General features: G+C 36.8%; 5 protein-coding genes across 5 annotated transcripts; 4 read left to right on the plus strand and 1 right to left on the minus strand.

Annotated features, from left to right (window-relative positions):
* Nucleotides 1-3,040: 3,040 nt before the first annotated feature.
* On the minus strand, nt 3,041-3,982 carry LOC113748176 (olfactory receptor 11H6-like). The gene has a single exon (XM_027291144.1). The coding sequence runs from the start codon at nt 3,980-3,982 to the stop codon at nt 3,041-3,043; it is 942 nt and encodes a 313-aa protein (XP_027146945.1).
* A 4,510-nt stretch (nt 3,983-8,492) lies between these two features.
* LOC104938818 (olfactory receptor 10A6-like) lies at nt 8,493-9,419 on the plus strand. Its single transcript, XM_019277544.2, has one exon. It carries the CDS (start codon nt 8,493-8,495, stop codon nt 9,417-9,419), a length of 927 nt encoding a protein of 308 aa, XP_019133089.1.
* A 2,690-nt stretch (nt 9,420-12,109) lies between these two features.
* On the plus strand, nt 12,110-13,036 carry LOC109142771 (olfactory receptor 1). Its single transcript, XM_019277545.2, has one exon. It carries the CDS (start codon nt 12,110-12,112, stop codon nt 13,034-13,036), a length of 927 nt encoding a protein of 308 aa, XP_019133090.2.
* A 1,935-nt stretch (nt 13,037-14,971) lies between these two features.
* On the plus strand, nt 14,972-15,901 carry LOC104936974 (olfactory receptor 1496). Its single transcript, XM_010753087.3, has one exon. The coding sequence runs from the start codon at nt 14,972-14,974 to the stop codon at nt 15,899-15,901; it is 930 nt and encodes a 309-aa protein (XP_010751389.3).
* A 2,849-nt stretch (nt 15,902-18,750) lies between these two features.
* Nucleotides 18,751-19,431, plus strand: LOC113748177 (olfactory receptor 4M1-like). Its single transcript, XM_027291145.1, has one exon. The coding sequence runs from the start codon at nt 18,751-18,753 to the stop codon at nt 19,429-19,431; it is 681 nt and encodes a 226-aa protein (XP_027146946.1).
* The last annotated feature ends 72 nt before the right edge of the window (nt 19,432-19,503 follow it).

Genomic DNA, 19,503 nt, shown 5'->3' on the forward strand with positions numbered 1-19,503 from the left:
AATGTATCTGTGCATGCTACTGCATCTGTGAAATAGTGAATAACACCTTATGTGGTTCCAGAGGGAGCTGCATGAAGTCTGATAAACTGCCTTGAGTCATGTAACTTACAAAATAAAATTACATATTAACATGTACTGCTGTGTCTATTGTCACTGACAGTGTAAAGGTTAAAGCAGTAGTATTGGGAATTAAACTTTTCTGTTGTTTAATTGTTTGACTTTAAACACATTTCTTTATGGAAACCACTATTAGAACTAAAAAAATGAAGAAAAAAAAATTTACACATCCATTCTCTGAAAGAAAGGCCAGGGTACATCTCTGACTATCATTTTCCATATTGTGTTATCAGAGCAATGATCATGTTTCCCTGTTAATGACATATCTCAGTTTCACAATCTATCAGCCTAATCTTTTAACTTTTTTGTTGTTGATACAGAATTGGTGGAATCATGAGAAACTGTATGGCCATGAAGTTCCCTCTGTTTAGTCATAACAGAATGATACTCCAGTGGTTGACATATAGCCACAGAATCTTTTATATGACTCGAGAGTAATGAGTCATCTCAGTGAGTGATTCGTTCATTTTGATGCAGTACATTCCTTCGCCACAAGGCAATTGCATGGCCGGTCAGGCTGCGTGACGAGCAGTAAGCACAAACAGTTTGTTCATACAGATTGGTCTTTGAGGCTGGTAAATGAAATGAACTTTTCCTCTGTAGCAGAGGTAACTCGTAATTTTCATCAGTTTGTTGATTCCTACAACTGCACTAGAAGACACATTTAAAGTTCCTGGAATTTTACAGGTTGACTGACCTTCATATCTTAAAGTAGTGACAGACTGGTTGTTTCTCTTTACTTGGATGAGCATAAGGCAAAATTCCACTAATTAACTGTTGACAAGGCGCACCTCATAATTGAAAACCATTCCAGATGACTACCTCAGGAAATGCCAGAAGTGTGCAAAGCTGTCATCAAAGCAAAAAGTATCATCTTTGCATGTTCAAAATACTTGTTTTTTTATACTTATATTTTATTCTTTTGTTTTACAATGCAAATACAAAAGGCTCCTAAACATAAAACAAATTAGAGAGGCAGTAAGAGCAACAAAACAAAACAGGGGGCCCAAGGCAACATTAGTGTATCTGAAGTAAGACTTCAGCACAGAAGTTTGTCCAATGTCTACTGTACCATTGTCACATGAGGAATCACGATCCTTAAATAATAGAATGGTGTCCATATTATAATGTCCGTGTGATTACTTCTGAAGCGCCCTCACCACCTTTATCTTACCTTTTATAGTGAAATCAAAAATGGGACAGGTTTAAAAGAAAAATAGATTTAAAAAATTGGAATGGAATATAAATTAACAACAGTAAGGTAGGGAAACCAAAAACAAAGAGTCTGGAAATTAGTCCATTAAGTCGCATGTAACAAGTGAAATTGCCCCATTTTTCATTGTCAGAAAACAATTGTTAATAATGACACCTTTGGGCATTACGAGAACTGCAGGCAACATCCTTGTGTAGACGCAAGTGTGGACCAAGTGGTAGTCTCCATGTCATTTTTTTTTTTAAACTCACCCATTCAGACTTTCAGTTGTGCATAATTAACAGCGTGACTGCTTCAATTGACAGGCAAGTGCTGTTACAGATAGCTTATTAGAACACCCAGGCATCACTGGCCTGCCTTAGATCCACTAATGATCGACATCTTTGTCGATATTTAAGTCAGCCAGGAGGCGGAAGAAGCAGTAAGCTCTGTCCATTCTTTATACTGTCATTGATGGGAACACAACAACAGCAGGAAGTAAAGTTACAGATACGAAGAGAAGGGTGAATTACAAAATAAAACAGCAAACATTAATAAAGTAACCTAAATCCACGACACTGACATAATGTAAATGGTTATCTCTCTATCTTGTTTTAACTGTTTTAACTTCCCTCCTATTTATTTGGTCTAAAGATCTACTGGTCCATGTCTGGTCTCTGCATTCTGGTTGTGAACCAGCTTATTTTAAACATGCATTTGTTCATCCTCTTTTTAAAATCAACCGTGATCCATCCCTATCAATAACTGTAGGCCTTATCTATCAATGATTTTAGAGAAAGTTGTTGCCCACTGCTGTCTTAACTGCACACAACACTGATTTTAGACAAATTCCAATCAGGTTTTTGTGGGAAACATTTAACTGCTAAAGGTCCATACAATTGTGGGCCACTGCATCCTGATTGTAAAGGCTTATGGAGTGGGTGGGGGTCTCTGGGTGAACCCTGGATTCGTACTCCTCCTGTGTCTCGGATAGGAAGGTTTTGTCTCAACACTATATACCATGCCATATTTACACTATTAAAAAAGTTGAACTGAAATGGAATAAGCTCACACGTTCTGTCAAACACCATAAATGTAAATATACTGAAAAATTAGGAATTGTTTCTTTTCTAAGAATACCAATTCAATGGGGGTGAACAAATATTAGAAATACATACAACACCACAAAATACAGCCTCCAGATTGACCATAAAGTTTAATGAACCGCTCTCTGAAACAAAGTAAATAAAAATAGGCTGAATAATAAACAAATGAACAAATAATAAACTGAATAAGAGAAAAGTGTGACAATTTAAAGTATATATATATCAATACAAAGCCTCTTTATTTCTTACTCTGCATGTAGAATTTGCATCGGCCTGTGTTGTTCTTTGCCACTAACAGCAATGTTTTTTTCTGATCTTCATTTTCTAAAGATATGATGAAACGTTTAAAAGACTGTAATGTGAAAACTCTCAGAAAGTAAATCTGAGAGTTCACATCTGAAACCAGTGAAAAGGGGGTTTCATGTAGTTAGATATACTCCCATTCTTTGAAAGAAAGGTCAGGTCACTTTAGATATACTCCCATTCTTTGAAAGAAAGGTCAGGTCACTGAATATGCTGATAATTGTTTTTCATGTTAATGAGATATCATGGCTGACTTTAAACCAAAGTTCCACAATTTATCAGCCTAAACTTTTAATTGTTTGTTGCAAAGTTCCACAATTTATCAGCCTAAACTTTTAATTGTTTGTTGTTTGGACACAAAATGTAATAAACTGTTGCGAACTTGAGTCAGTTTCAGTCCATAAACAATAGGGTTGAGAATTGGTGGAATGATGAGAAACTGTATGGCCATGAAGTTCTTTACACTCTGTGATACAGAGTTTGATCCATATCTAACGTACATGAGGTCAAACAGCAGAGCAACTGTGACATTAAACAAACAGAACAAATGTGGCACACATGTCTGCATAAACTTCTTCCTTCCCTCTCTTGATTTTAAAGCTGCTTTTATCAACTCCACATATGAACACATGATGAAAAGGTCATGCCCAAAATAGAAAAATATAACAGTAAATCCAACAATATTATTTGCTGTTATTGAACTACAGGAAAGTTTAAGAATTGAAAAGTTATCACAATATAGTTTTGCTATGTGGGAGCCACACAATTTTAGCTTAGAGGTCATTATTACCACAATACTCTGACAGAGGAAAGGTACAAATATGGACAAACACACCAAAAAAATAACCCTCTGTTTAGTCATAACAGAGTGATACTCCAGTGGTCGACAAATAGCCACATATCGGTCATATGCCATCAGGGCTAGTATAGAAAACTCTGTTGCTGCATAGACGTATATAACAAAGACCTGCAAGAGGCAACCACTATACGATATGACGTGAGTTTTTGACAATAGATCGAACATAAATTTGGAATAAAAGCCTGCTGTCCCAAAAAGACTATTAATGCACAGATTACATAGGAAGATGTACATGGGTTTATGCAGTTTTTTCTCTAGTATGATAGTAACAATAAGAACACCATTTACAAGCAAAATCAAAGTGTAACACAACAAGGTCAAAGAGAAAAGAGTGACTCTTTGCATTGTTGTTGTGTCATTTAATTCTAATAAGGAAAATCCACTGAAAATAGTTGCATTAGTCATTGTTTACATACAAGAGGTACCACTGTCTTGTCTTTGATTATGTTTTCCTCAGTATACAGTATTAAAAAAATGTGGACATCTGTGGTCCAATAAACAATGTAATTGTAGCTTTTATTACTTGTTGAGTATTTTCGCAGTCCAATCAGCTCCTGAGTTTATTCACTCACCCTCAGGAATAATTTTATTCTTGTCCATGTTTCGTCATACAGTACCAGTCAAAAGTATATAGTAGTTATATAGTATAGTATTGTATAGTTTCTATTTATTTTTATTCTCAAAAGTGTAAACAGATCAGAATATATTTTAGATTTTAGATTCTTCAAAGTAGGTTCCTTTTGCTTTTCTGACAGCTTTGTACACTTTCCCTCAGTTTCATGAGGTTTTCACTGGTGATTGGGGAGGCCCAGTCATCTGATGCAGCACTCCATCACTCTTCTTCTTGGTCAAATATGCCTTACAGAGCCTATTTTCACGTAGAATTAAAATAACAGTCCCACTAAGTACAAACCAAATGTTGAAGCATGTTGCTGAAACATTCTATAGAAATAAATAAATTACCACTCCATCACATGGAGTGGGGGGAGTATCCTCCATGCTTCGTGGTGGGAACCACACATACAGATGCCATCCGTTCAACTTCTCTGCCTCATGAAAACACAGCAGTTGGAAACTAAAAATCTCAGATTTAGACTCATCAGAGTCCAGATTTCTACTGGTTCAATGTCCATCACCTTGTTTTTCTGTCTCATTCAAATCTCTTCTTTTTGTTGGTCTCCCTCAGTAGTGTTTCATGAGCATTTTGATCATTAAGGCCTGATTCACAGACTTGAAATCAGCTACTTGGAGTCTGTAAAGCATTGAGGTGGTGTAACGGCACCTCTGTCTTGTCTTGATTATGTTCTCCTCAGTTGTACAGAGAAGAAGAGCAGTATTAAAACATAATTCATTTGTGATCCAATAAACCACTGCTTTTATTTCTTGTTGAGGCTTTTCACAGTCCAATCAGTGGTTAAAACTAGAGCTTATTCCAGTCACTTTCACTTTTAAGCAGAGCAGGCCTTAGGCAAGGCGAGCTAACGGAAGACAGACAGCCAGACAACAAAATGTCGAAACTGTTGAGGAAACGGAAAATAGATTCAGAGTGCAGTTTTTAACTCTCTGGGGACGATTGGGTGGAACTGCCTAAAAGTCTCTGAAACAATTTACAATAGTGAGATGTGGTTTGTTTCACTGTTTTACTGAGATGTGTGGTTTGTGTCTGTGTGACACTTCCTTATTGTTCTATGCCACTGTGTTGAAGACCAATCGAAAAATAGATGGTCTGCAGACTCCATACGCAGTCGCCGAATGGATAATACTGATAATACTAGTTGTCACTTTGGTCCATTGGTCCATCAGTTCCTGTTATAGACTGACCCTGGCCCCCCATCACAGAAAGGAAAGTTGATGTGGCCTCCACCAACAAAAGTTTGGGGACCCCTGCTGTAGACCATCTGATAGAGCATGTCTCGATTGCATTCCAGTGGTCATTGTTTTGGACTCAGGTCCACAATTCATCTACCTGGTTGGGAGGTCATGTTGTCAGGCACTGGGTGCAAATAAGTCTCTCCTCTGGTTTTCAGCCTGAGACTAATGGCCAAACTGTAAGAGCCAATCAGGGCCTGGAGGTTCTCTTATGGGGTGCAACCACCCTCACTCTCCCAACTTAATTGTGTTGAGTATGCCCACAACACCTTGCTGCATAGAGGCCCCTTTGCAATCTTTGAAGTAACAGTGTTTACAGCAAACAGTGTTTTCATTAGTGTATGATCACTGAAATATAAGAATGTGTGTGAATGTCCATTATGTCGCACTACCATGTTTCTACAATAGGCCAGAATGGACACAAACTAAACACTGATTTGTGAGAGGCCTTTTGGGGGGCAAAAGTGCATGTAGTCAAGGGGTCACGGAAGAATAACCTTTCTGTTTTTGGCCTCCCATTTTTGTCCAGGTATGAGATATCCATCCATCCATTTTTATGGGGGCCAGAGCCAATATCAGTTAACATTGGACAAGACACAGGGTACACCCTGGACAACTATGTGAGTAAACCTCTCTGTTTTTGGCCTCCCATTTTTGTCCAGGTATGAGATATCCATCAATCCATTTTATTGGGGGCCAGAGCCAATCCCAGCTAACATTGAAGACACAGGGTACACCCTGGACAACTATGTGAGGAAGACGGAGTACCCAGAGAAACCCACGCAGACACAGGGACAATATGCAAACTCCAGGCTGGGGAAATTCGAACCAAGGAACCACCTTGCTGTGGTTCTGACTACTGCAACACTGTGCCACCTCATACCAGATATATAATGCTAAATCATCAACCCCATAAAAAACACATACATTCTGTTTTTTTGGGGCTTGTCATCCAGTATCTGACATTAGCAGCCTTCTCTCAGTGTAGAGGGAGTTTGCACACAGTTACAGTACATGTTAGTCCTGCCTGGATACCACAGATCCCAGAGCACAACATCAACAAGGGGTTGATGTCCGGGGAATAGAGAGATATTCTGGACTAATGACCCTGAGGCTTAATCATCATGTTTACTCTGCATTTCTGTCTCTCTGTGACATTGCCTCACAATAGATTACATCAGCAAATCTTTATTATCTTATCTCATGTTTAGACTGAACTCTAAAGGTTGTCTCGTAGGGAATATATCCTCAGTGTGTAACAATGGCCTGCCACTGTTAAACTTTAAAAGTGTTTGTGTGTCACATAAAAACTTTAATGAAGTATTTAAAAATGCATTTTTATTAAGTATTGTGCCATACAATGCATGCATGATATATTTTCTATTAACTGTAGTATTTAGCAGATTAATTCATTGAGTTAAAGGTTTGTCAGGCTATGTCTAGAATCTCCAATCATTCATCCTCATACTTTATAATACAAATCAATATACACTATTCTTGAAGTACTGCTCCTAAAGGTACAGTTCGCTGATTTCACACATCAGATATGGAATGTCATAATACAATTTCTTCTGGCACAATTTCTTCAGGGGCTCAAAGGATGGGTTTGAGATGATAAACAATTTATTGTCCAAGTTTCTATGACAATATGACTACTTGCAGGTAGAAAGGTCAGTAGTGATCCTGGGCACAAAAGAGCAAGGTTAGCAAATACAAAACAACACACAAGAGAAAACAACAGGGACTTAGATACATTTTCTGCCCCCAAGTGGCAAAACGATAAAATAAATAAACTAATGCAAGGGACCAGCACGTGCTACAACAGTCCAGAGTCAAAGCTAACATTACTACAAAGTACGTGCACATAGTGTGCTTGCTAACGCAGATGAATTGCTAGCTAGCTAACATAGTAAAATACTGTCTTGAGTTATCAACATAATCTCAGCTTGCTTACCCACTGTCATTATTGCTAGCAAATAACTTTATGAATTACTTCACCAGCTAACGTGATCCATGATACTAACTTACATATTAAGACAAACTGTGTAATTTTAGCCAATAATACATTATGCAGGGGTACAAAGCAAATTAATGTAAGAGATTGCTTTCTACTTGCTAAGAGTGATGCAAGGCAGGCAATTGTAACCAAAGTTAAGCTGGGTCTGGCTGACCATGGCTTAGCCATGCAATTGGAATCTCGTGGTGGTTGCTTCTTGGTGTTGGCTGATGGTGTGATTTACAAAATGCAAGTAAATTAGTATCATGGAGCTAACAGGCAAAAAATGCAGCAATTTTCAGCATTCAGTAATCTGATGACAAGCTGTATAAAACATGGCTGCCATATCCGTGAGGTTTCTGAAGAGTCATTGTGAAGCTCAAAGCATGGTGCCTCTAGACGCCACCATCTTGGCAGTCCTGCCTCTGCTGGCTCACCATGAATCATTCAAAGAACTGCAGTCTTTGGTACTTCCACGTTAACTTCACTTCACATCCTTGGATGTTACCACTTGGTTCATGCTTGCGTCTACAGAGGGCAGCGAGCACAAGGATGTTGCCTGCAGTTCTCGTAATGTCCAAAGGTGTCATATTAACAAAAGTTTCCTAAATGTTACATTAGAAAAGTTTCTTGGGGTGAATAATCAGCTTGGCCCATCCCACATCTTTGTACAAGAACTGTACAAATATCAGTGGCTTCCTTTGTCTTGTCCAGTTGAGAGGGGAGCAGCAGCCACGAGGAGGCATTCATGACATGGCTATTTTTTTATATTTTTAAAAAAACATTTTAAAAGTTGTTATATTCCATTCTCCATTATGTTTTTTTTTCTTTTATGAGCATAAACCATTTAGTTTTATTTGTGTTATTTGGGTGTGTTGGCCTGTTTAACACCAGGATGATTTGAAAAATTAAATGCAGATAGAATATTGTGCTGAGGCATTATTTAAAACGATAACAGACAACAATATTACGATATTGTATATACTATATACTGTATATTACTTACAATATGACCAAGTTTTGCTGCTAACCTCTGTGTTTCACTGAGAAATGGAGAACTCCACTGAGATTGTGTCTTTTGTGCTGGCAGCCTATGGTAATGTTGGAGAGGTAAAGTACTTGTATTTCATCATAATGCTGTTATGGTACCTTTCCATATGTGTGGCCAACACAGTTCTTATTGTGGTCATATATGTGGACAAAAGGTTGCATGAACCAATGTATATATTACTATGTAATTTATTTGTGAATGAAATCAGTGGAAGCACATCTCTGTATCCTCTCATGCTCTCACAGATGTTTTCAGATACCCATGAAGTGACACTGCCATGGTGTTTTCTGCAGATGTGTTCCATCTACACAAGTGCTTCTGTTGAGTTTTGCAGTTTAGCAGCCATGGCTTACGACAGACATGTAGCTATCTGTTATCCTTTACACTACAGTGTCATTATGAACACAGGGAGAGTATGTATCATCATTATGATTGTATGGATGTATTCATTTGTTAATTTTATATTCTCCTTTTCATTTGTCATCCGTTTGAGATTTTGTGGAAATGTCATTAACAAAGTGTTCTGTGACCACCACTTAGTCATTAAACTTGCATGTTCAGTTTCAGTACTTAACCAAATGTCTGACCTTCTTTTTGCCTTTATGACTATTGTTATCCCATTCACTTTCATTTCAGTCTCTTACATGAAGATTTTAGCTGTTTGTCTGAAAACGTCTAAAGAAAACAAGCAAAAAGCTGTCTCCACCTGCACACCACAGATTGTCTCAGTGTCAAACTTGTTTGTTGGCTGCTTTTTTCACTTTGTTGATTCCAGGTTTGATGTGCCCCATGTACCGGATAAAGTACGCATTATTTTATCTGTGTATATCCTCATTTGCCAACCAATAGTCACCCCCTTTATGTATGGATTTAACCTACCAAAGATAAAGGAATCATGTAAAAGATTTCTGTTTAATCGAAAATAAATATCTTCTGCTCTGTGGAAAAATATTCTATTTGTCTCCAACGTGTGGTTTAAGATCTGTAGACAAATATACCCTAGAACATTGGACAAATCTTATATTTAGTTATATTTGCAGTTTTGTGACATGTATTTTATTATGGTACCTCTGGAGTTGTAGAGAATTACATGGTTGCAGGTTGCATATCACTGCATTAATGCTATGCAACCTCTAATTTCTCTTCAACTTGATGATCAAAAAAGGCAGATAATTAAAACTAAAATTTCCTTCCTTAAGGAATCAAACCTTAATGCACAAAACCTAAATGATATATTCAAAAGAAAAAGACAGTTACAGTCAATGTAATCAACCAAAAAGCTCACAAACTAAATCATCATAACGGTAGAGTATTAAAAACTTGTAAACTTATATTTACTTTCAGCAGATTGCAATAAGTCCTAATGTGACACGGGTTGTTGAATTTAAAACTGTAAATAAATAACTTTAAAGTTAAAATGTTGCAGCACCCCTAGGTTAAAAAGAGAGAGAGAGAGAGAGAGGTTCTTTTTAAAACAGAAACAGAGCAGAAACTTGGGGTATGATTTAAAAAAGAATCCGTCATTTATTTACATAAAATGCATTAAAATACTTTAAAATGTCCCTCGAATGAGGTGTCGTTTAGCTCAGTCAGTAGAGCATCCGCCCCATGTACAAAGGCTTATTCCTTGCTGCGGCACCCCAGGGTTCGAATCCGACCTGTGATTCATCCCATCTCTCTCTCCTCACATTTCCTGTCACTCTTCAAGCTGTCTCTGTCAAATAATGCTCAGAAATGCCAAAAAATTAAAAAATCCCCCGAATCCCTCAAATGTGGCAGTGACTGATTACTCCCCTCAGTCGCTCCCCGTGGCCACTGTCAGCCTCTTGTTTCAGTCCATGGTCTCAGTCCTCTACTGTCATGCACAGACGCCGTCCGCTACCTGCTCCAGCCCCTTGCTTCGCCCCTGCCTGGTCCCATGGCTGACCCCCTGGTGCCCGCCACTCCAATCTTAAACTTGCAGTACCTTCCGGCCTGGGGAATAGCGTCCTGCCATCCCTGCCCAGACCGGGGTAGCCATGCTTCAGGGGGTCCCATCTCTGGCTACGACTACGGCTCCAGCTCTGGTGCTGGCTCTAGTCCCCCAGCTGGGGCCCCAACTCTCAGGGTCTACACACTCCTCCGTCTGCTTTGTTTGTGCGTCCCTCTGCTTCTACTTCCATCTCTCTTTTGTAGCATGTGGATGCTTCGACACACCTGACGCTAGTTGTCCAACAATTAACTTGTGGTTTTGGTTTTGCATTCGTTTCTTGGTTCATGTGAGGATGAGGCCGTTTTGAATGATGCCGTTTTGTGTGAGGATGAGGTCGTTTTGTCTGAAGATGACAAAGGTTTTTCTGAGACTGAGTGACTTTTAGGCAACCCTGATGCCTTTTCGTTTGAGTCTGACACCTGAGTCTGAGATCTGAGGATGTCCTAAAATGAACACCATAGTTTTGATTTGCAGAGGAAATGAGGTGGAAAACCACTGAAAAAAAACAGGTGCTCTGGTTTCTTCTGGGCTCTAAACATCTTTATCTTTCAAGTCATCTCCAATATTTACCGTGTTTTACAAAGTGTCTGCTCATGGAGCTTTTTAGGTCGGACATCTAACGTTCACTCCGTTGATTCACCTTATTTGTCTCCATTGCTGTAGTTCGTTTCATATCTGGCAACCCATAGCTTCGGCATGAGCTTTATTAATTTACCAAAAAGCTTGTATTTCAATAAAGCATGTTTCCTTAATCTCTGATGACACAGCATATTCAGTTTATGATTTAATACAGTAAATATCTTACATATTGTACCTTAAACTATTAACAAACACTTTAACAAAGCACTTTACTATAAATTGTTAGAAATGAATAATAAAAAATAGAATGGAAAGTAATAAATTAAGCAATACATATTGTAGGCCATGCAAAAAATATATATGTTTTTGTAAGAATGGGCTTTCATCTTGTATTAGCAGCAGAGCCCAACCCATCTCTTTGTACCACAACTGTATAAAGTTCATCTGAGGCTTTTATCTTGTTCAGTTGGGAGGGCATCAGCAGCCTGGAGCTGTTCAAATCTGTAAGATATCATTGATCTAATATCATATATGTAAAATGTGAATTCTAAATTATGTTATTTGACATATATTTAATGTTGTTTGACTACAGTTTTATATATCCTGACATTTGTCACAGGTGACTGAAGAAACATCAAATCAGATTTTATATATTTTTTTAAAGCATTTGAACAGTTAACTGCATTATAATCCATTTTCAAAATAAGTGATGTTATATTCTTTTATGACCATAATCAATTTACTTTTGTTGTTTTGAAACACACTGTTGTGCTGTTGCACATTGGTACACAGAGGTCAGGGTCTATTTTGCTGATTGGTTTCTAAAATAATCTTTTTCTTGTGATTCTTTGTTTCTGCAGTCTAGATTTTCTCAAGTGTCTCAGTGTGTTTAATAGATATTTAATACAGGATGATTTGAAAAATTAAATGCAGATAGAATATTGTGCTGAGGCATTATTTAAAACGATAATAGACAACAATATTACGATATTGTATATACTATATACTGTATATTACTTACAATATGACCAAGTTTTGCTGCTAACCTCTGTGTTTCACTGAGAAATGGAGAACTCCACTGAGATTGTTTCTTTTGTGCTGGCAGCCTATGGTAATGTTGGAGAGGTAAAGTACTTGTATTTCATCATAATGCTGTTATGGTACCTTTCCATATGTGTGGCCAACACAGTTCTTATTGTGGTTATATATGTGGACAAAAGGTTGCATGAACCAATGTATATATTACTATGTAATTTATTTGTGAATGAAATCAGTGGAAGCACATCTCTGTATCCTCTCATGCTCTCACAGATGTTTTCAGATACCCATGAAGTGACACTGCCATGGTGTTTTCTGCAGATGTGTTATATCTATACATGTGCTTCTGTTGAGTTTTGCAGTTTAGCAGCCATGGCCTATGACAGACATGTAGCTATCTGTTATCCTTTACACTACAGTGTCATTATGAACACAGGGAGAGTATGTATCATCATTATGATTGTATGGATGTATTCATTTGTTAATTGTATATTCTCCTTTTCATTTGTTATCCGTTTGAGATTTTGTGGAAATGTCATTGACAAAGTGTTTTGTGACCACCACTTAGTCATTAAACTTGCATGTTCAGTTTCAGTACTTAACCAAATGTCTGACCTGCTTTTTGCCTTTGTGACTATTGTTATCCCATTCACTTTCATTTCAGTCTCTTACATGAAGATTTTGGCTGTTTGTCTGAAAATGTCTAAAGAAAACAAGAAAAAAGCTGTCTCCACCTGCACACCACAGATTGTCTCACTATCAAACATGTTTGTCGGCTGCATTTTCCACTTTGTTGATTCCAGGTTTGATCAGGCCTATGTACCGGATAAAGTACGCATTATTTTATCTGTGTATCTCCTCATTGGCCAACCAATGGTCACCCCCTTTATGTATGGATTTAATCTACCAAAGATAAAGGAATCATGTAAAAGATTTCTGTTTAATCGAAAATAAATGTTTAATGCGAGCAGAGGTAGGGAGGGATTTAAAATCTATACTATAGTTGTGTTTGCAATCTTAAGAGTATGCACATATCAATTTGTGGAAAGGACTGGAGGAAAATAGTAAGAAATTACTTTGCGAAGTAAAGAAATATGGAAGGGGAATGGTATATTGTTGTTATTGATTTTCTTTTCTTTGTCACATTACTGAGTATGGCTCATATTGTTGATTATCCGAGAAGAGGATGAACATAGTGGTTTAGTTGTGGGGATGGACCTGGGGCAGAGACTTCCAGTAAAATGTTCAAAATAAATTAAAGTCTGAAAATGACAGATTTGTCTCCATGTGTGGTTTAAGATGTGTAGACAAAAATAATCTATGAAGTTGCACAAAACCTATATGTGCAAAAAAATAAGTGTGCAAGTCAGAGTTTGCTTTTATTTTATTTCATGTACTGCATTAATGCTATACAATCACTGATTTCTCCTTAACTCCTGCGATGATGAACTTTCAGTAAAGTAAATGTGCTGTTCAAGCTTCTCACAGGCAGAACAACATATTACAGCCAAAGAGACATTAATATAAATGGATGGCAATATTTTATTATGGTAACTTTCATTGTATCATTCTAGCAAAGTATAATTGTACTATGACTTTTAATATGGCAATGCATTTAGAATCGATATATAGATTAATTTCCCAGCTTACATGCTGCTCATCGCAAATGAATACTTTCTTTACTCATAAAGCACCAATACGTATAGTATGAAAATATCAGACGTTGGTGAGTTAAAGTTTCTGTTGCAAAAAATTATGCTTTCTGACAAAGTAAATTCAACAGAGATTTTTTTCCCCTTATTTAGTCCTTAAAAAACAGCTGTCTTGAAGCCTGTTTTTAATATTTTACCAATTCGATGCAGTTTGTAAAAGCTAAACACGATAAGCATGTTAGGATGCTAACGCGCTCCTCTATATTAGCGCGTTAGCATGCTTGCGACATTGGTATAGCTCTCAGGGTGGTAGCAGTCAAATTTCTGTATATTGGTGGTGTGTTTGGTATTGTTAGCTAAGACCTGAAGCTAAAACCACCTCAGTATGTATGAGCTTTGACACGAGGCCACAGCCGACTGAATCACAGCTGTGCTGATATTTAGTACAACAGCACTCCATCTTATGTGATATTGCTTTATAATAAGCTAGTCAAGAGCATCCATAAAACACACAAACATTTAATTATTTACTAGGCACATCTATACTGCTGATATAGTGCATCAGAAATCATTGTGTTTTTATGAGTGTGGTTATAAACCCTCATAAATGCATTATAGTTCACTATGAATGCGGCCCATGACGCAATATAGATGTGGTCTTCATAGAAAGTATTACCACAGTTTCTTATAAATGTTTTATACTCTAACAGTCATCATCTTTATGATGCCCATATTGCCACCTACATAGTCTTATTAACATGTATTAATGTTAATAAGCATCTTATAAAAACTCTTACTAACATATTACAAGCACAGATTTAAAAAAAGAATAAAACAGGTAACTGGAAAAAAGTAATATATGGTTGACAAAGGTAAACTCAGACTGTAAACTGTACATGAATGAAAAGTTTTTTTTAAAGAAAGTTGTTTTAGCTTGCATTAGCAGCTCAGCCTAGTAGCATAGTCCAACCCACCAGTTTGTTCAACAACTGTATAAAATTCAGCTGAGGCTTTTGTCTTGTTCAGTTGTGAGGGCAGCAGCAGTCACCTGAAGGCGTTCTTATCTGAGATAATAGTGATGTTGGATCATATTTGTAAAATGTGAATTTTGATTTATGTTCATATATAGACACAGGTAACTGAAGACACACATCAAGTGTGCTGATCTTTTGTTGTTCTGTGACCATAGTCCATTCAGTTTTGCAACTTTGAACAGTGTGGTGGTGTGCACAGAGAAATGGAGAACTCCACTGAGATTGTGTCTTTTGTGCTGGCAGCCTATGGTAATGTTGGAGAGTTCAAATATCTGTATTTCATCATAATGCTGGTATGGTACCTTTCCATATGTGCGGCCAACATAGTTCTTATTGTGGTCATATATGTGGACAAAAGGTTGCATGAACCAATGTATATATTACTATGTAATTTATTTGTGAATGAAATCGGTGGCAGCACATCTCTGTATCCTCTCATGCTCTCACAGATGTTTTCAGATACCCATGAAGTGACACTGCCATGGTGTTTTCTGCAGATGTGTTATATCTATACATGTGCTTCTGTTGAGTTTTGCAGTTTAGCAGCCATGGCCTACGACAGATATGTAGCTATCTGTGATCCTTTACACTACAGTGTCATTATGAACACAGGGAGAGTATGTATCATCATTCTGATTGTATGGATGTATTCATTTGTTAATTGTATATTCTCTTTTTCATTAGTCATCCGTTTAAGATTTTGTGGAAATGTCATTGACAAAGTGTTTTGTCACCACCACTTAGTCATTAAACTTGCATGTTCAGCTTCAGTGCTTAACCAAATGTCTGACCTGCTTTTTGCCTTTATGACTATTGTTATCCCATTCACTTTCATTTCAGTCTCTTACATGAAGATTTTGGCTGTTTGTCTGAAAACATGTAAAGAAAACAAGCAAAAAGCTGTCTCCACCTGCACACCACAGATTGTCTCACTATCAAACTTGTTTGTTGGAGCTATATTCCACATTATTATTGATTCCAGGCTTGATGTGCCCAATGTACCGGATAAAGTGCGCATTATTTTATCTATGTATCTCCTCCTTTGCCAACCAATGATCACCCCCTTTATGTATGGATTCAATCTTCCAAAGATAAAGGAATCATGTAAAAGATATCTGTTTAATCGAAAATAAATGTTTAAAGCAAGTAGGAGTGTCTCTGCTCTGTTAAAAATTATATATTTGTCTCCAGGGTGTGGTTTATAATCTATGGACAAAAAGAACCTAGAAGGCTGGACAAATTTCATGTTTATATAATGCAAACCTGTTTTGTGACATGGATATTTTACTACACCTCTTAGGTTGAGGAGAAAAGTACTTTGAATGGTCAGTAGATTAAAAAAATATGAAAAATGAAATATAAACTAATAACTAAATAAAATTAAAAATAGCACAAGACAACACATCAGATGTTGAAACTGAGGAATTATATTGTTTTGGGAATTTTTTGAAGTTGATGCCAGCAACACTTTTCTAAAAAAAAGGTTGGGACAGGGTCATGTTTTCTCTGGTTCTATGTTGCATTTCACTTGCTTAACAGTTTCTCCTTTGTCATATTTTTTGTTTCATAATGCAACGAACATTTTCAAAATGTGACAAGTCATTACTGCAGGCAGGCCAGTTTAACATACAAGCTCTTTTACTACAGAGTCATGCTGTTATAATACGTGCAAAATGTGGTTTGGTATCATCTTGCTGAAATAAACAAGGCCGCCCCTGAAAAACTTAATGTCTGCTTGGCAACCTATGTTGTTTCAAAACCTCTATATATTGTTCAGAAACTATTGTGCCTGACCTGTAGCTAATGTTGGCTTTTGAATGGTGTGCTGATAACAAGTCATGGGAACATGGAGTCACATCTTGTGATATTTGTGAATCTAACAAAAGACTCTTGAGTAAACAGTGTTTCTACAAGATAATAGCACTATGCTCTAGAATGCATTAGTACTAACACTAATTACACTTCAGGTGATCTGTTTAAAATGGACAGACTGCAACGCCCAAGCACCTGCAAACTGGTACAGAGGCGTGTGCCTCCTGAAACTTTTAAACATCTGTTATTATTCATGATGATAGAGTTTGTATAAGACAAAATAATTTATATAATATCCTTGTTACCTACCAGGTAAATGTATGAAATCATAGAACAAAAGGGTAAAGCAGTTTGACAAAGTAAATGTAACAGACTGAATAATATGAAGTTAAAGTTATGATCTAAATCAGATTAGGCTGAGATGAGGTGGTCAACAAGTCAACTGTGTGTATTTCTAGTTTTGGCCACCAGAGGTCAGTATCAGACCTGAATAAGCACTGTTGTTTTCTAATAGTATAGTATAGTTTTGTAATATCTTGCTTGTATTTTTTCCATTGTGTTCATGCACTTATGCCAGTTGTGCTCAAAAAATCCAAGTGAAGTGATGCAGTGATCAAAACGGCAAATGAATTTTTGTAACTTTCACTTAGTTTCATACAACCACAATCATGTAGAAAGCACAAGTACAAGTTCAGATGTTTACTCTCAGTATTCTTCATCTTGTTCTAATGAAGATAAATCATTTTCTGTATTGGTTCATTTACAGTGTAATTAAGAAAAGTTACATACTCCAGTTTGTTGTGTATCAAGTTTGGATTTGATTCAAGTACAAGTAACACAATGTCAGTGGAACATGAAACTGACTAATGGATGAACGTCTTGTTTCTAACAATTGAATCAAACAATGGAGAAAGAATACTATTAGTAAATGCAACAGAATGATTAATAAAGAGGTAATATCCTGAAACAGCAAGCTAACAGACTAGCTATTGCATGTATCTTCCAGCAGTGGTCAGAGTCAGACCAGAGAGTGTTCATGTGTTCCTTTTAAGGGGAATTTTATTCATCAAGTCTGTATGGACTTGTATAAAGCCTTTTCTGGACCCAGAGCATTGACTGTATATAAAGATGTTTAAAGAGTCCAAAGGGAGCTGCACAAAGTTTGATAAAATCTTTTTGGTTGGATTTTTGGTTCTGCTGCATCCATTTTGATACTTTTCCCTACAGTGTTATAGGAGGTCAATTTAAAATCAGTGGAGAAAGTTTTTAAGATTTATTTCAAGTGTCACAGTTTGTGTTGTTATGATTTGGATTGTTTCACATTTGAGTCAAGCAGCGGAGACCCATTCAGATGCCAGAGTTTCAGAATCAGCCACCAGTAACTCACATGTGCTCTGCTAAAATAAATAAATAAAAATAATTTCAAAACAATATTGAAAACTAATGCACCAAATAAGATTTAATGTATACATTTCCAATGGGCGATCCAGCTTAACCCAAGGTCTTATTCAGAAGTAATGTGTTGGCTTTGAAACACCAACAACATAGCTCTCAGGGTGGTAGCAGTCAAATTTCTGTGTATTGGTGGTGTGTTTGGTATGTTTGCTCATATTACCACCTATATAGTATTATTAACATGTATTAATGTTAATAAGCATCTTATAAAACCCTTACTAACATTTTACAAGCACAGATTTAAAAAAAAATAAAACAGGTAACTGGAAAAAAGTAATATTTGTTTGACAAGGGTAAAGTCAGATTGTAAACTGTACATGAATGAAAAGTTGTTTTAGCTTGCATTAGCAGCTCAGCCTAGTAGCATAGTCCAACCCACCAGTTTGTTCAACAACTGTATAAAATTCAGCTGAGGCTTTTGTCTTGTTCAGTTGTGAGGGTGGCAGCAGTCACCTGAAGGCGTTCTTGTCTGAGATAACAGTGATGTTGGATCATATTTGTAAAATGTAAATTTTGATTTATGTTCATATAATTGACACAGGTGACTGAAGACACACATCAAGTGTGCTGAGAAGAGGAAATCAGATGTCACAGGGCCATTCTTTTGATTTTTTAAAAGGTTATTATAATTCATTATCCATGATCTTTTGTTGTTCTGTGACCATAATCCATTCAGTTTTGCAACATTGAACAGTGTGGTGGTGTGCACAGAGAAATGGAGAACTCCACTGAGATTGTGTCTTTTGTGCTGGCAGCCTATGGTAATGTTGGAGAGTTAAAATATCTGTATTTCATCATAATGCTGGTATGGTACCTTTCCATATGTGCGGCCAACATAGTTCTTATTGTGGTCATATATGTGGACAAAAGGTTGCATGAACCAATGTATATATTACTATGTAATTTATTTGTGAATGAAATCGGTGGCAGCACATCTCTGTATCCTCTCATGCTCTCACAGATGTTTTCAGATACCCATGAAGTGACACTGCCATTGTGTTTTCTGCAGATGTGTTATATCTATACATGTGCTTCTGTTGAGTTTTGCAGTTTAGCAGCCATGGCCTACGACAGATATGTAGCTATCTGTGATCCTTTACACTACAGTGTCATTATGAACACAGGGAGAGTATGTATCATCATTATGATTGTATGGATGTATTCATTTGTTAATTGTATATTCTCTTTTTCATTAGTCATCCGTTTAAGATTTTGTGGAAATGTCATTGACAAAGTGTTTTGTCACCACCACTTAGTCATTAAACTTGCATGTTCAGCTTCAGTGCTTGACCAAATGTCTGACCTGCTTTTTGCCTTTATGACTATTGTTATCCCATTCACTTTCATTTCAGTCTCTTACATGAAGATTTTGGCTGTTTGTCTGAAAACCCAATAAACCAAAATTAAAAAAAAATATAATATATACAATACCATTTTGATCTAGTTTAGCTGCTAACCACTGGTTTAA

This window comes from Larimichthys crocea, chromosome XVIII (genome assembly GCF_000972845.2).
Source record: "Larimichthys crocea isolate SSNF chromosome XVIII, L_crocea_2.0, whole genome shotgun sequence".
Taxonomy (NCBI): Eukaryota; Metazoa; Chordata; class Actinopteri; family Sciaenidae; genus Larimichthys; species Larimichthys crocea.

Excerpts from the sequence above, each read along its gene's own strand:
- LOC113748176 (XM_027291144.1), bottom strand. The coding sequence starts at position 3,982 with ATGACTAATGCAACTATTTTCAGTGGATTTTCCTTATTAGAATTAAAT.
- LOC104936974 (XM_010753087.3), top strand. The coding sequence starts at position 14,972 with ATGGAGAACTCCACTGAGATTGTGTCTTTTGTGCTGGCAGCCTATGGT.
- LOC109142771 (XM_019277545.2), top strand. The coding sequence starts at position 12,110 with ATGGAGAACTCCACTGAGATTGTTTCTTTTGTGCTGGCAGCCTATGGT.
- LOC113748177 (XM_027291145.1), top strand. The coding sequence starts at position 18,751 with ATGGAGAACTCCACTGAGATTGTGTCTTTTGTGCTGGCAGCCTATGGT.
- LOC104938818 (XM_019277544.2), top strand. The coding sequence starts at position 8,493 with ATGGAGAACTCCACTGAGATTGTGTCTTTTGTGCTGGCAGCCTATGGT.